General features: G+C 48.0%; 1 protein-coding gene across 1 annotated transcript in view; it reads right to left on the bottom strand.

The window, feature by feature from the left end:
- Positions 1 to 1,011: 1,011 nt before the first annotated feature.
- prtga (protogenin homolog a (Gallus gallus)) overlaps positions 1,012 to 17,307 on the bottom strand; it is a 30,654-nt gene continuing 14,358 nt past the window's right edge. Inside the window, exons 7-19 of the mRNA XM_048969439.1 lie at positions 17,013 to 17,260; positions 14,877 to 15,041; positions 12,893 to 13,198; positions 11,108 to 11,296; positions 5,910 to 6,005; positions 5,178 to 5,364; positions 4,958 to 5,085; positions 4,668 to 4,838; positions 3,206 to 3,388; positions 2,960 to 3,083; positions 2,627 to 2,765; positions 2,425 to 2,538; positions 1,012 to 1,392 (exon numbers count right to left, since the gene is read on the bottom strand). Of these exons, the coding sequence (XP_048825396.1) occupies positions 1,012 to 1,392; positions 2,425 to 2,538; positions 2,627 to 2,765; positions 2,960 to 3,083; positions 3,206 to 3,388; positions 4,668 to 4,838; positions 4,958 to 5,085; positions 5,178 to 5,364; positions 5,910 to 6,005; positions 11,108 to 11,296; positions 12,893 to 13,198; positions 14,877 to 15,041; positions 17,013 to 17,260 (2,431 nt within the window). The remainder of the gene's footprint in view (positions 1,393 to 2,424; positions 2,539 to 2,626; positions 2,766 to 2,959; positions 3,084 to 3,205; positions 3,389 to 4,667; positions 4,839 to 4,957; positions 5,086 to 5,177; positions 5,365 to 5,909; positions 6,006 to 11,107; positions 11,297 to 12,892; positions 13,199 to 14,876; positions 15,042 to 17,012; positions 17,261 to 17,307) is intronic.

The following is a 17,307-nucleotide window of genomic DNA, read 5'->3' on the forward strand; positions in this document are numbered from 1 at the left end:
TAAGGAAAAGAACACTGAAACGACGCCTTAAAGGAGGTAGTGTAAAACAGAAATTGTAAGGTCAACAGCATTAAAACAACATGAACAAACATTCAGATTATATGCCTGGGTTCTTCTGCAGACGAAATGTCATCACACAATGCTTCATGGGACAGAAGCCAATGTATCTAGATTTCTCCACGTTGAAATGTCTCTATGAATCGCTGCATATGGCAAACACAGTCATAAGAGGTTTTAACTCCACAAATGACTTTGCCCCGTATTAATTATTCAGAGACAAGTCTGCCACAAAGTAAAGAGAGCTGCCAATCCTCACGACAACTAGTTATCTATGAGTACAATGTTCAGAAGTGCATACTGTAACTACAATTTTACAAGCAGCCATGTTGATGCGTACCAAGTGTCGCTACATTTTTCTTTTTCTTCCTAACTTCGGATGTCCTTGTACCGCTAGTGAAGGCAGAAGTCCCAGGCTTTAAGTGAAGTGCTGTTTCCTTACAATAACTTACTTCAGAACCAAAGACAGACAGACAGACAGACAGACAGACTCTGACAAACACAAAGTATTGCTATAAGTTTGAATCTTGCTATGGAAATGAAATACCCAATTTATATAATTCATGAAAGTAGTTAAATAATACATTTTTGGAGTTTACCGTGCGGCAAACTGAGGTAGATAATAAGCTAAGACAGGCCGGCCGCCCTCTCAGCTCCAGTGATACACTCTCTTAAATATAAAAGTCAGAAATGTAACAGTCCTAGTTCACATTTTTGACAATCTTTGGACACATTCATGGTGGGTGAGATTTTCTTGAACAGACACACATTTAAAATAAAGAATGATGCAAAAAAAAAAATTAAAAAACACATTCACAAAAAAGACCCTGAATAAAATCTTGAGAAAAAACAACATTCTTCCATGGATCTTTCATTCCCGCTCTCCTGCTCACAGTCCTTCAGAGCAGTAGTGGGGTTGGGTGGGTTGGGGGGGGGTCTGGGGTTTTCCAACCCCTATAGAGGGGGCGACTGGGGGGAATCTGGGGTCCGGCCTCGAGGAAGGTTGACGGTCTCCACTGAGCACCCCATCTCCACTACCAGGTGTGTCGGCTCTCCCACGGAGGCCTGGTCCTCCCCCACATCTCCTCCAGGCTCCACGCCCAAGGGCGACGGCTGAGAGCTGGAGGACAGGTTGGTCATCTCAGTTTCGTCGTGCGAGTAGCGCCCCGAGTCGCCCGTCTCGTGGCTTCCCTCGCTGTTCTGGGAGCCCTCGGTGTCCCCTGGGCATCTCAGAAGGATCTGGAGCGGGGATTCCGGGTGAGGTGAAGAGGGGGCCTCTTCGTTGTACCTGAGGATAGTCATGCCTGGCTGGTAGGAGCACGTTCTCCTTTGGACCTAGACAAGGTACAAGACACCATAATCAGTGACGTCCAGAGTACATCAGTGCAGATTGTAAGGATCCAGTGCGCGCCGCAGTAAGGATCCAGTGCCCGCTGCAGTAAGGATCCAGTGCCCGCTGCATTAAGGATCCAGTGCCCGCTGCAGTAAGGATCCAGTGCCCGCTGCAGTAAGGATCCAGTGCCCGTTGCAGTAAGGATCCAGTGCCCGCTGCAGTAAGCCTGAGACACTTGGCTTGAAACTACAAACTGAGATGTCAGCCGTGCGGAAATTCTTGAAATCGAAGAATAAAACTCGAAGCAGCCCAACAGCTACCCGCAGTGTTTGCGATGCCATTGTTTCATAGGAGGCAGCAACAGGGCCTCGTGGAACGCAACGAATATAATTAGGCACTTGGAGAAACCGCATAAAGCTTATCAAACGAAGAATGCACAGACGCCTACTGTATCTGCATGAATTTTGACACATTTATTAAAAGCATTGCATTGCATTGGAAACGACAAATATAAATACTGAATGGATCAGATTGGGGTAGCAAAGAAGTGGATTGGGACGTCCTTCCAGGATGGTTAAGATCATAGCCAAGAAGGCCAAAAAGATCCAAAAGGTCCTGGTTCAAAGCCCCACAGTAAAGGTACGTCAAATGTGTGAGATTTGATTAAATGGACAACCTGAGCTTTTATTGTAACTAATGAATTTAAGAGGCGCATGCTAAATGTATCTTAGCCCATCACGGGGAAATGGGTGTTCGGAAACTCATAGTTAGGTTTGACTGCTGGTTAAACACCGATTTAAGGGCACTTTTCACCGCGCCAGGTTACATACTTATAGTACTTCAAGAAAGTACAAAAGTACGGTACTGCAAGGTGGTATTGGTTGTACCGAATTTATGTCTTCAGAAGTGAGGACAGGAACAGATAAGCTACTGCCACTGACGTGCCCCCTTCCCAGGCCTTTGAGGACTGCACCTGCCTTCCCTTGCAGATCTGATGTCAGGTGAACCCCCCCCCCCCCCCCTTTCTGCCTTACCTGCCCTCTCCCGAAGTTCAGCTTCTCCTCCCTACCAAAGAACAGCCACTTCTTCTTACTTTGGCTTTTGGGGTTTACCGGGCCGGAACTATTGATTATTAGATTCGACCCACCCTAAAACACAACACAAAAGCTTGCATCTGTATGTGTTCATTTACGAAGCACATCTTACATGTAACACTTCCACCCGTCAACACAATACCTTTGCATCCACAAAATGTCTGCCTGTCACCGGAGTGGGGGCCTCAACGTTCTGCGCTTGCTGATCGTGGGCCAGAGGGGGTGTCCCACGCTGAGCCTGATTGTTCCCTTGTCTAACTATCTTAGTTGCTAACGGGTTTCTGTGAAAAGCCAGGAGAGACAATTAGCAATAATTATAATAAATGGACAGGAAATTAAACTGGTCATATACTAATGACAATTGTTTTTTTTTCTAGCACTTCCAACCTTAAAATCTGTGCTGGAACATGCAAGTCTACAGAACCTTCTGTGAACGTAGACAAAGGTCCTGTTTCTGCAAACACAGGCATCGTACCTTGCTTTGCCTCTATAGACAAGGATCAAGACACAAATGATGATGCAGGCCAGTGCGATAGACACTCCCACGATGATGCCGGTCATGGATTTCTCATCCAGCTGGTAGAAGCCATTGGAGAACTCTGCAAGTGTTAAGCATATGCAAAGCCCATTAAGAAGGCCAGTAAATATGGCAGCCTAAGAGAGAATGGAATTCGGAAAACTGGAGACATGTGAACATCGAGTGAGGAAATGCTGCCCAGACCTTCAGCTTCTGCTGAGCCGTCAAGGTGCTTCGAGTTGTGACCCAACGAGGAACCTCCAGGGAGAACTGGCAGCTCCACGGCGGTGGAAAAGGGCCCTTCTCCCATCTGATTAGACGCGGAAATTTTCACGAGGTAGATGTTCCCGGGCTCAAGGTTCTCCAGCAGCGCCATGGTGGTGCTTCCTGCAAGAGAGAACCGTGTTTTCTAACTATGTTCGCTGGCGTTTTTTGGAGAGCGTCAGCAAAAGGCCCAGATTGGAGATAAATCAGTGTAGATGTATGACTAGTGGCCAAAACTGCGGCAACACGTCCAATTTCTAGAGACTGCAGAAATTAATTCAACTGTTGCTTCAGCGATGACTTAGTTGTCCAATGTTTGATCTTTGGAACATTATTTGTTTATAAAAACATTACTGCCAATATACTGCCAATACTTGGTGTTTTCACAATTTTGGCCACTAGCATATGCACGCAGTACACTAAAGAGATGAGGAATGCAACAGCGTTTCCTTAACGTCCTGTGTGTACAAGGGCTAACTCGATTGTAGTTCTTGTTGCGTGTGACCGCTGTCACTGAGCAGTCATGTAGTGTGTAAACCACAACTTCAAGATTCACAATTGCGAGAGAACAAGTGGTGTAGTGTGAACAGTACAGCGTTCTGACGACTTTGAAAGTCATGCAGTGTGAACTTAGCAGTTATGTGTTTGGGACAAGACTCCAGTGAGAGGTACGTTTAGTGACCAAACACAGTTCCTGAATGTTTCCCCCTGGATCCTCTGCTCACTTTTCCCATGAACAAAAGTATTTATGATACACATAAAAACTTCAAGCATCTAAAGGGCCAACAGGAGAAAATAGCCAAAGAACGGGCCGCAAAAATGTCAAGTCCTGCTGCCGTTTGCCCACATAACACCACAGCAGTAACTGTCTGGGCATCAGTCATGACTTAGAGCGGATGGGGGCAGGGGGGTGAACCCTTTCATTTTTGAGCCCCCCCCCGGTGGCGAGACGCAGACAGTGCACACGTCGCATTTCCGTGGGCCATCTGCAATCGATTACACTTGAAGCTCTGAACCCACAGCACCCCTGTGGTTTGAGATGGGCAGGGGCTCGACCCCAACCCTCCTTCTTGTCTCCTGTCCATAAGGTCACCACTCCATCCATGACTTTAACTCGTTATATGTTCTGATAAAGCATGTGTCACACAGATCATTTTTAGTGGTTCTTGACTATAAAACATTCTGTCAAACGTGCTTCTACCTATTCATTGATAAAGCAACTTGGAGTCATTATCTACTTCGAAACAGAAATCGGTATAGACCAATGGTGTACAAAGGAAGGGATTACAGAATGAAATGAGGTATTGATTTCCAATGGGAACTGGGCCATGGATAAGAGCCAAGCCGTTATGGCTCCCTGGAGTGAGGGTGGAGCCAAGCAGGTAGAGGCGCGGCTGCTCACCTTCCTTGTGAAGCACCTGCCACTCGCCGGCGACCCAGGCCTTGCGCGAGGCGTACAGGATGGTGTAACGTGTCACGATCACATTGCGCTCCTCGGGCAGCTTCCAGGACACCAGCGCCATGCCGTCTTCGATCAGGGTGGCCTTCAGCGCAGACGGAGGCTGGATGGGGACTGGAATGGAGAAGCGTTGCAGTGAGGAATATCACTGGATGTTATGTTACCAAGGCAACCTTGATTGGGTTAAACAGGAGGGATGGATGGATGGTAAGAACAAAGTGTGTTTTGCTTACCACTAGGAAGAGTGGTTTGGTAAACAACAGGACTCCAGGGGCTGGAGAGCTGGTCAACATGCAGGCGTACGGCAAACTCGTACCGCGTGTTGGGCTCGAGGTCCGACACCTGCAGACTCTGATTGGCGCTGCATGAAAATGAAAGGAGGATGTTTTTGCACTGAAGAGCCTGCAGCCAATGGCGCAGAGGGGGCTTGGCGTGGACACAGAGCACACTCACGTCTGCAGGTACAGCACCAGCGAGGCATTCTGGAGGCCCACCGGATTGCAGCGCACGGTGTAGTTGACAGCCTGGCCCGTGGTGAAGGCGGGACGGCCCCAGCGCAGGTGCACCGAGGTGGAGCTGTTGGTCTGGGCGTATACGTGGTGGGGGGGCGGCGGAGGGGGCACCAACCGATCCCTCACCGCTGATGGAGCATTAGAGCACAGCGACAGCGCTCAGGTAAACGTGCATCAATAAAAGGACACTGCACACAACGTTCTCCACATCTGCCACTCAAAGTCACTACTAACAACACATAATTTTCTTGTTATATATCATTGGAATTCCAATAAACCTATTTTTCAGAACCACAAGAACAATAACAACATAAGAAATTTATAAATGAGAGGAGGCTATTCAGCCCATCAAGTTTGTTTGGGGAGAACTTAGCTAATAGCTCAGAGTTGTTAAAATCTTATCTAGCTCTGATTTAAAGGAGCAGGGTTTTAGCTTGTAGTAGACTAACAGGAAGACTATTCCATACTCTACACGCTGTGTGAAGAAGTGCTTCCTCAAATCCATTTTAAAAAGTTATCTTGCTAATTTCCACCTATAGCCACGAGTTAGACTAATATTAGCCAAGTAGCCATCTGTCTGAACAGCATCCAGACCTGTTCGGCTGACTGTTAAACTAAATGACCACGTCGATTTAAATGGAAAGTCCTCACCCCATCCACACTGTGAACTTACAGACACATCCGGGGGTGCTGATAGTCCGGTCCGCCTGGTAGCCTTCTCCCATGGAGCTGTGGGCCAGGAGCTTCACGTGGTACTTTCGCCTAGGGTCTGGACAGGGAAATGGAGACATCGGACTTCCGTCAAACTAAATGCGGCGTTTCCCTGGGAACGCTCACCATGCCTCTCACACTCTACTGTGATCGCCTGGGCAAATGAAAAGGCCTCTTCTTCCAGAGTTAGGAAGACTGGAACGCTCCCCCCAGGACCATCGTCCAGCACCAAGTGAAGTCTGACCCCCCCCCAGGCCCAGCCCATGTTTAAGGGCACAGCCTGACATACGCAGAGCTCCGGAGCACCGACACCTGGCCGGTACCCCCCCCCCCCCCAACACTACTCTGTCATGCAGCCTTTCCGTCAGACAGAAGGGGACGCCTGCCCTACCCCCTCACACCCCCCCCTCGTGAGGCCGTCCGTCTGCTGGCCAGTGGCTGCCTCCCTTTCAGGGCCAGGGCAGTTGGGGTCACGCCAGGTCAACGTGGCCCGCTGAGAAAAGTGGATGAGGTCCACAGCATGGCCGGAATCGCTGGCCTCAAAGGCCCCACGAGAACAAAAGCGGCAGCAGCAGATACTCTCCGTCTCCTGCGGACAGCACCCCGTTCAGCCCAGAATACTGCAGATACGTCAGTAAGCCTGATTTTGCCAGCTTAACGTCTTCACAGACGTCACAGTCGTCTCTGTTGCTTTGGTGTCTCCGGTTCAGAACATTAATAACCCCCCTGAGACTGAGAATATTTTTAAAGAACACTAAAAGGCTGTTTAACCCCTTCTGGACTTCCCCGGCATGACGGCCGCGTGCAAATGACATTCGGACTTTCGCCACTTCTGTAGTTTTTAATTATGGAATAGCGGATTACGGGCATCCTTGCATCTACATGACTCTAGCTGCCGAAAACCCATTTGCAAACCCAGTAGACAACGTCCTGGGACTACACAACATGACCACTAGGTGGTGCCCTCTGACAGAACAGATCCAACACATAGCATCATCAGTGCTGAACGTGGTAGACCAAGTATGACGAAAACATAATTTTCACGTCTTGATGTCTGATGACTACCGAAGAAAAATACTGAATGCAAAAAAATGCAAAAGAATCTGTTCTTAGATGTGCTCTACCCATTGTAATGACAACTGACTTTAAAAATAAACACCACATCCATTTTCTCACTCATCATAATTATTTTTTATCAGTATCTAGTTTTAAATCAGTAAAGACACACTGACCACAGTGTCCATCCTCTTAAAAGTGACCACAGCAGTTCATCCTTCTAGGCCTTGCGAAACAAGTAGATCTAAACTTTAAATGCTCTTTTAATGGTAAAAGACCAAGATCACATCCTTACTGAGAGTAATTTCCTCTCTGCCTCTCGTCATGAACACTTAAAAATCAAGTCTGTTTTTGTAAAAGTTTTTCCCATCTCTCCGAAGCTAAGAGGTGTGTGGAGGAGGGAGGTGGGGGCTGGGTGGAGGAGGGGGGAGGGGGCCGGGGGGAGGTGGGGGCAGGGGGTCGCAGGAGGTTTCAGCTGCTGGGATTCGAGGCCTGAGGAGCTTCATGGAGCCAGACTGAGGCCAGGAGGTCAGAGTCAGATAAAACTCAGAAAGAATCTGAGGTCAGGGGTGTGGAACACGAGCTGGGGGCTCCTCTCCTCCTTCCAGGATCTTCTCTTCCCCAAAATGAGCCGTTAGCGCTGCTAAGGGCAAGGTAAAGTAATCAACTGGCCAGCCTAAATAACAGTATCCCACAATGCAACTCAATCCAGCAAACGTTATCATTTGTCTGCATATTAATGAGACCTACAACATTTAGCATGGCCCCAGTCTGAAAAACCATGAAGTCAAAGAAGTCACAGGACGGAGATGTGGAGCGAGAATTCAGGGAGTGCACTCTCCACAAACAGAACAGGTCTGGGCTTGTTCTCATCTGGTCTTGGGAGTTACTTAATTTACATCCTCCATAAAAAAGCCACTTTATGGAGAAATTTAACTTTGGCCACATTGCTGTTTCCCAATTTTGGACCTTGTTCTTGTCAGTGTCCTGATGGTCCCTGGGGCTTTTGTTCCGACTCGCTGTCCAGCTGAACACAGGATTGGCCAGGGACCCCCCACTCCTCCCCGCACCACCCCCCTCAGCCGAACTCCACAGCACAATGGCCTGCAGTAATTATGCACAGCAGAGGTTGGGGGCTGACATCTGGGCCCTGACCTCTGACTTGGAATCTGGGCAAGCTAAATCCTGCTCCATGAGAGGTTTGGCAGCAGTTCTGAGGGGGGTGCGGGAGGAGGGAGGGGGGTCAGGGAAAAGGAGTTAATGGGGGAAACAAAGTTCCATAAAGGGGATCACAAATGAGGTGGACCGGAAGCAACAGTTCATGCAGGAATTCCTGCTTTTAAAGGGTGCGGATCAATACGCACTACTCAGTGCTGTAGAGTGTCGTCATTTTAAAAAGCTGCACTGCGCACGGCCAACTTGGAAACTTGTGATTCTTAGGAGCAGCCACATGGCGACGTTTCAGACCAGGTATGGGGGTGATCTGCTGCAGACCTGAGCATCAACAGGGCTCCCCGCGAGGATTCCCGTCTGCAAACAGCCATACCTGCACTGATGGCCGTTCACAGGCAACATAAACAGAGGACAGTGTATTATCCCAGCGCTATTCCAACTCACAAACCCCACTCACAGATAAGAGATTCTTTGGTTGTCAGGGGTAACAGCTCCGCTCACAGATAAAATATTCTTTGGTTGTCAGGGGTAACGGCTGCCTTATGCTACAGGACAAACTCATCAGTGCTTTTCGCCTTAAGTTGTACCACACAGCAAAGCTTCAATATCACCCACAGGTACAAAACCACAGCCGTAACATAATTTACAATATATACCTCATTACTGTTCTTCTTCTCTATTAACGGAAGAAAATATACAGCTCATCCTGCATGGGAAAATCTTTTTTTATGTCGTACATAAATTACACAGGCAGCTCTCACATGAAAAGAAAGTCTCAGGGCTTTCTGGTCAGCTGACTTTTACAGCCCGCGTGTGGATTCAGTTTGGGCTGCACATCTTTTTCCTGCCCCACCAGCAGGCTCCGGACTATAAGCAAGGGCTGAGAAGGGGCAATAAATGTTACCTCCCACCCAAAACAAAATATTACTAAAGATGAAAGGTGTTCACTGGGCGTTCCATGTTCTGCGCTGGTGCACCCAGCACCACACAAAAACAGACAGGTTTGGAACCTTTACTAAAATAAATGCTTTTTTAAATCCCCACACAAATGTAACTAATGTCGATTTGCCCAGAGAAAAAGAAGAAAATCGGCCTTGCTATCAATTTACAGACAGGCGAACCCACTAGGAAAGTTAGGGGCTAGCAGACAGGGAGGTGAAGTCACGGCTCAGAGAAAACCCTGCTGTGCTGTACGCTGGTCCTTACTGGTCTCCCCAACCATTTGGCTTAAGGAACGACTGTGGGCGGAGCTACTGTTTGCCATTGGTTCATTTCTGATAGAGCAGCAAACGGGTGGTAACTGCCTGAAGTGGCCCCGGTTACGGCTAAGGTGAAATATATCCAATAATAAGGCACTATATTAGAAAGCGCAGCGAAAATATTCCCCCCCCCCACCACAAACTTGCCATGTCACTTGCAGGGAACACACTACGTCTCTCCTGCCTTTCAGTTCACACCTCAGCCGCGCCTACTGATCACAAGCCCCCCTCCTCCGGCCGAAGTGGGACCAGGGAAACAGACATCAGAATGTGGGGGAACGGTGCCCAGATAATTGTTCACCGTCTCCAAGCGATTACCCACAATGCTCCGGACAGAACATGCATTAGAAAGCTGTGCTGAACAGTGCTAATAGGGCTCAGGCAAGATCTCACATGGTGTAAAGTACAGTAAGGAAAATGGGATGAAGGAACTTCTGGGCTGTGATGGCTGAGGGGCGTCTCATTCCCTACCAATAAACTCTTTGTGCCACCCTGAGGTTCAGCACAATGAATGCCTTTGATGTCCAAATCTCTCCACTGCAGTCATAAAACACACCATAAATCTTCTTCACAATAACAGCCCCTCTTTTTGCTTCCAGTGGGAAGGCATACGACACCCCCCCCCCCCCCCCCCCAGCCACCTAGTTTATCAATCATGCATGACTTGGGCCATAAAACGGAAAACCAAACTGCAGAGGCCTGCTTGAGTAGCTTCAAATGTGTAACTGATACAAGCCAGCGAAGGCAAGGTGGTTCTCATAGAGAGAAAGCAAAGAAAGAAATGGAACCAGCATATTGTAGAAACTGAAAAGAAGGCAGCAACAACCATGTGGATGGGAGCCAAGTGTCAGGTCCCCTTGGAAAAAAATGTAGGCCACTTAGAGCTGAATCATTTGTCCCCATTCTGCATGTGCTCGCATGCACTCCAAACTGACTTAAAACTTTGTCACCCAGAAGGGCGAGTCCCTCCCTGTCAGCATGGTAACACTTACTGTATTTATGACGCTAATTTGTCCTCACCTCCACCATCCCAGCTCACGGAGGCTTTGATTCAAACGTCAGCTGCCGGCCACCTGGTTGACCTTCCCCAGCCACAGATGGCCAGTTGTCCGCGCGGCCGGCGTGGGATTCCCTGCCCCCCTCCCCGAGCACAGAGAACCTCTCCCTCCCCCACTGGCACCCCATGTCCCGAGCAGGCTGTGTTCTCAGGAGCCACACGCTAGCATGCAGCACTATGTGCCCATAGGGTCCAAGAATAATCCCACAGTGATAAATAGCCCAATGGCTTTGTCTCTTGCGGAATCATCACCGCGAGAGCTAACTCTGAGCATGGTATCACCCAGGCCTTGGCAAAACCAAAGCACTGGTTAAAACCACTGCAACTTAACCAGGACGCCACAAGTCCATCATTACAGAGATCTTTACCCGCATACAGGCTGCGCTGTAGCTGGAAATACTTCTGATTCCTAATAAACACCTGAGTCAACCCCGCCATTCCGAGGTGTCCTTTGCGGGCTCCTTCTAACCTCGCCTCCTATCTCACACACATCACTCAAGGCGGCAGACACTCAACACTCGGACACCAGCAGCAATTTCCTGTGCAGAAACGTGCAACAGTACCAGAACTGCAACTAGGAACGCCTATGAAGAAGCGCGTGGTCCGGAGACTGACCTAAGCCGCCGATGAGGCGCTGTGTGTCGCGTCCCGGCAGCTGGATGGGGGCGCTCTCCGGCTGGCCCTCTTCGTGGTAGAAGAGACGGTAACCTTGGATCATGCCGGCGTTTCCTGGGGAGGGACGCCAGTGCACCACGATGGTCGTGCAATTCAGGGGCTCCAGGTGGAGCTCTGGAGCCAGAGGCACTGTGGGTAAAACAAAGGAAGAACACACGAACACACGCGTAAGTCAGATGTATGCACGACAACCACGGATTAAAGGTTAAAGACTGGGCCGCTTGTAATGGGTCTTCTGTTTATTTACTCTGCTCCGGCTCACGCCATAAAGGGAGAGGAGGGTGTAATTCCATTAGTATCACCGTCTCCCTCCGCCTCACCACTCTCATTGGTATTTCATCAAAGCGACATGCAGACCTGATAAGGTCCGAATGTCGGGTGGCTTTTAAGCACCGGATTTTTGCGACCCGTCGCATGATCTACATGTACAAACGCTCAGCACATTAACGGACGTGTTAAAAATTCAGAAAAACAAGAATTGGTAAGACACTTTATCAAATTACAGCACATATGCTATACATTTGCAAACGCGTAGCCAGTGATCCACTGCAAATCCTGAAAACACACGGAGAACAAAAAACACTGCGAATCTGCTTGCTACATGATGGCCGTGAGCCACAGTCCAGCAGAAAGAGGGGGACGAGATATACCACCCAGTCCTAATGGTCTATCAAATGTTATGGCATATCAATATATTTTCAAAACAAGATATAGGATGACAGAATACCGTTTATATCGATATACTTTTATCATGTGTTAAATTTAGAGCTCTATTAAAGATTATGAACCAATAGTATTCCTTCCTGGTTGTAAGCGACACAAGTGCTGTGGGTGTGACGTTGCACAGAATCCCGGAATTCACCGCTAAAATCAAACCACTGAGTCAGCATCTCAAAGGGATTTCGACGGAGGGGAAAGACAATGAATCTTTGTATGTCTTACTGTCGAACTGCACACACGCAGAAATATCATAATGCGATATTTCTCGATGGCTAATATCGTAAAATGAGGATCTTTCCAGATGTCAACCAAACTTTGTCAGGCTTCTGTTGGCTAAATATGTTTTACATTCAGGATTGTTCATGGACAGAAAAATCTTTCACCTCATGTGTTGATAGCAGTGCCATAATTGGAGAAAAAAAAATTATCTGTTGGTGGACATAGCGGAGTGAAATGCTATGACGTCACCACTGTTTTACTTAAGCCCTGCAACACAGATATGAGCAAAAATCTGCTTGGAATAAAGAAAATGTTTATACGGAATAGTTGTATATTTGCAAACAGGGACGAAACCCCTGTATCTGCATTTCATTTTGACCACACATTGTTTTAATACGGCTGTTTGTTATTTATGCGATATCTCACATGTGGTTTTGATTAATAACTGAACATTCAGCACACTTCATTGAAAATATAGTTTATCGCTATTCTGTATAAAAACAACAAGATATGTTTTTGGTTGTCACGGATCATACAGAGGACAGAAGGGACACACAGCCTCCCAAGTTATGAAGTAAATGAGATACACGATTTTTTTGCTAGCTGCCTATGACTACATTTACGTGCAATAACACGATTAAGGTGTTTACGTGTGTTTTTGAAAACCCGATTACTGTGTTTATAAGAGTAGCTCGTTAATTGGGTCATTAAAAACGCCGCAAAAAAAGTAACCCTACGAATGATGGGGTGATTCTCCTGACAATTCGGGGGCTTCAGCTCACAAACCTTTAGCGCTGGAGGCCCTGGGCGTCCGATGGGAGGTCCAGGCGGACTGTTCACCCCAGCCGACCTGTGTAGCGGCTGTGATGCGCAGCAGGTAGATGGTGTCTGGTTGGAGGCCTTCGACGACGTACTGGGTGGCCTGGCCCGGGAGCTCCACGGAGACCACTGTGGCATCCGCGGCCGTGCGGAAGGAGAGCCGGTAGGCGGACACAAGACCGCGGCTCAGCTTGGCCGTGAGCGGCTGCCAGGACACCTGGATGTCTGTGGGGCTGCGGCTGGTCAGGCTGAGCTCAGGTGCACGGAGGGGCACTGCGACAGGGACACACACACGCACACCGGGGGGTCAGGCGGACGTTACAGCAGCACCACCTCCACAATGCCACCAGAGGACAAAACACACAGAAGCAGCCAAAACCTGAAAGCAACTTTCAAAAAATGCATCAGGGACAGCGCGCAGATTATGAAAAACACGAGAGATACCTTTATCACCTACATAAACAGATCACTAACATCTTAACTATGGTGTCGTCAAGTGACAACAACAAATACGTAAATTCAATTTAATAGTCTGCCTGGTTTGGTCTTGTAAAAGGGAACTCTGCCCTGGTCGGCAGTCCTCTATAAAAACACCTCTGTTTGCAGACATAACATTTGGCCTCTTTCAGACATTCTGCTACATTAAGGGGGAATTCTGTAGGCTTGACTCTGGGAAAGGTTATCGCATATTGCTTCAGGGCGCCGGGACCACTAACTTATTCATAATCCCTTAAGAGCCCAATACTACAAAAAGACCACCGGTAGCAGGAAATGGCTCATGGACAACCAGGGATCAGTCGACACTTCCTGTTCAATTCATGAGGGCATTCTGCAGGAAGTGTGCTTTTTGCGTTACTCTGCTTCTTCAATTATATGCTTCTCTCTTTGTGAAACTGTAAACACTTATCCCTTGAACTACCAGCCTGATTTGTTCCTCAAAATCTGTTTGGAAGGTGAAAATTTGTGAGTCTGAAAAGTGATTTTAGTAGATGTAAATATACACAACCATTAAGATACATTATTCTTGCAAAGAATGCCACAAAAACATAGCAAACGAGTGATGCAAGCTCATCACAAAAAGTGCAAATAGGTGGTTTGTCTTTATACAAAAAGTTACAATATTGGGAGTATCATAGTACAAGTGACGTTTACAAAAAGAAACTGCAAATAATTCTATAAAACAGTGGTTCTCAAACTCGGTCCTCGGGCCTCACTGCCATGCTTGTTTTCCAGCTATCCCTGCCCCACACACAAGTCCCAGCTGTCTTTCAGTTTCTGATTGACTGAACACACCAGATCCAGGTAATCAGCAGTGTGTGGGGCTGGAAAACAAGCAGAGCAGTGGGTCCCGGGGACCAAGTTTGAGAACCGCTGCTATAAAGTCAGGCAAAAAAAGAGACAATTTATTTTACACAATGAAAAAAGACTGATGTCACGTGGGCTGGTAGAGGGATTGCACTGTTTTTGAAAGAAAACGTCGAGATTACAAAGAAAGACGTTCAGAAATGCACGAACTGGTCACTAACTCTTTAGGTTAGTGTAGAAGAACATTTGCATACGGAACACTGGAAAGTCAATGAGTGGGTGTATTAGATTACAGTAAGGTGTAGACTGTTTTTTTTCCCCGTTAAGTAATTCTGCGCTGAATAACATGTGTTTGGGCATCTGGTACAAATTGCCACCAGCAAAATCATTACTGACAGGAGAAAGTAGACTTGCAATCCCAAGGTGGGTGGGAGTATCGTGTGCCGTCAATCTCCCACAGCAATGATTGGATTACTTCCTCAGTTCCTATTGGGGTACAGCAGGCAGTGATTGACAGTTCCCTGCAAGTCCCACCCATTGTGTGTTTCTCACGGCCGTTTCTCCTGACATTACAGATCAGCTTCAGGACCCCGAGGCACTAGTCGAAGCCTGCATGCCCCCCCGAGTCCCTAGAGTGGCCACTCACCATCCTCCAGGGTGTGCTGGATAATGTGGTCGGACATACGGCTGGCTCCCATCGGCATGTAGGCCACGATGTAAAAGGTGTAATTGTTCGCCGGCTCCAGGTCATCGATAATGTAGCGCGTCGTGTCATTGCCAATGACGACCTGATATTCTTCATTGTTTAGACCTGTTTGAGGGTGAAAGTGTGGATTAATTTTAAACACAATTTTCACAGTTTGTTCTCTTCACACCAATTGTACGTCTTAACGTTCTTAAATAACAGAACACAAAGAAACAACTGTGCTATCCAGCTATGCCTACATATCATGAAACTGCAGTTGCATAGCAACAAGTTTCTACATGGTAACATGTATCACCCTAAAACCATCCTATAGCTCACTGTCTTTTTAGACGGGTTTGAAGCAATTAAGCAGTAATGCTTCCTTTGTCCTTTAGTCGGCCATATTTTTTCTGAGGGTAGTACAAAACCAGGCCACCCCACCTGAGGCTAACACGAGGAGTCCGAAGGCTTCCAGCAGCCATTAATGACAACCGGCACGATATGAAAGGTGAGAGTCCTGGACCTGGTCCTTAAGAGGCACTCAGGTGCTACTATCCATCCCACCAGTATAGAAAGAGCACAGAGAGAAACCACACCTTGAGGACCAGACCCTATCGAAGCTGTCATCTTCATCAGCCACGAATGTCGAGGATTTCCAGATTGCGGACTGAGTTTTGGGGGAAAATGCCTCAGCGCTACATATAATAAGTCGATTGTTTTCCAGTCTCCGGTTTAAGGTACTCGAACGGAGACCTTTCCTTTGCCAAAAGCATTCACACAGATCGTGAAGATCCGCATACATTTAATGCACAAAGGAAGGTCCTGACCGTTTTTCTTATAGCCAGTCGATGCCAATTAGAATATCGCCACAGAAGCTCAAGGAGGGCCTTGTCGGAGCTGCCTTTTTAACAGCATAATTGTGGGGAACTATGTGCTTCTGAAGGGCAGGGAACCACGCTGGCGGGGGAAAAAAAATAAAAAAATAGTAATAATAGCCGTCAACTTAATCAAATGTGCTCCGCCCATTTGAGAGAGCGATTTAATCAACAAGGCTGAAGGCACATTCCCCAGTTACACTTTCCCACATCGCTGAATGTGGCTGATAGCACTTTAATTGGTGCAGATTGGAAAGGTTACACAAAGGGGGCACTTACAGCCTGCATGCATCAAGCAGCAAGACCCGATTTCTGACCCAGTAAACAAGATCCTCAAGGGTAAACAGAAAGGGCCTTGTTCAGGCGCTGAATGGCTCCAGCGGGCCCCACGCGGGCCCCACGCGGGCCAGGCAGGACGGGAAACAAAGGGTTGCCCCCCGGCCGCACTCACATTCCGGCAAACGCGTGGTGCTGGATTGGCGCACTGCAGATAATTAGGCAGCCGTTTCGTTAGAGAACCTTTCACATTCGGTGACCCCCCCACCGGCTCTGCAGCGGAGGAGGCGTGGCCTCAGACCAGAGAGCCTCCTATCGTGGCCTTGGACAGGGACACGCACTACACCCTAAATGAGCCGGCCAAGAAGCGACACGTGACGGGTGCGGAACATTCTAGAACAAAAAGGCTGGTTTGTTCTCCATTAATGCCAGTGAAGAGGCAGAAACATTTCTTGGCAGGTGTTTCTTTCACAAATCACCCTCACCCCCTTTTCATTACACTATAATGCTCGTTATTCAACTCCGGACCTCAACTGTAAAGTGAGTGAAACTCTCGCATTACTTAAATGCAAATCATACCTCACTCAATCAATATGACACGTGAAATAAATGCTTTGTGGCAGCAGAAGACAGCCTTTACTGGGGGAAACTAAGAAAAATAACTCTGGCACCACACAGAGTGATTTATATATTCTCTGATCCTAATTCAGCCCTCCTCTTGGCTCCTAAAAATCCTAAAAGGCACAACCTCCTGGGTCTCACTTCCGGTGGGATGGCCATTCTGTTTCTTTGACTGCTGCCCAGCAACTACCTACAATTATAGCCACAGGTAGCTGATCATAGGGTTGCATGGTGGGTCAATGCCTCACTCCTGCAGGGTGTTGGTTCGAATCCCACATTTAATCTGTGTGTTCTTAAGCCACCGTGTCATTTGCCCGCATCTCACCTTCTGCCTTCATGTAGTGTACGGAGTAGGCGATAACTTTGTCCGAGTTGTAGAGGGGCCTGTCCCACGCCAGGAGGATAGCAGAGCTTGATACTGTCTCGGCACGCACGTTCCTAGGGGCGCTGGGCCGGTCCTCGGACATGACCACGATCAGCCGGGCCATGGACAGGACCGAGCCCTGCTCATTCTCCGCCAGGCACTGATAGATCGCGTCGTCCTCTGGGATGATCTGGTTGATCACCAGTTTGCTGGGCGATGGGGAGGAGAGGAAGCTCATATTCACCATCAGTGATCT

Source organism: Brienomyrus brachyistius, chromosome 11, assembly GCF_023856365.1.
Source record: "Brienomyrus brachyistius isolate T26 chromosome 11, BBRACH_0.4, whole genome shotgun sequence".
In the NCBI taxonomy this organism is placed as follows: Eukaryota; Metazoa; Chordata; class Actinopteri; order Osteoglossiformes; family Mormyridae; genus Brienomyrus; species Brienomyrus brachyistius.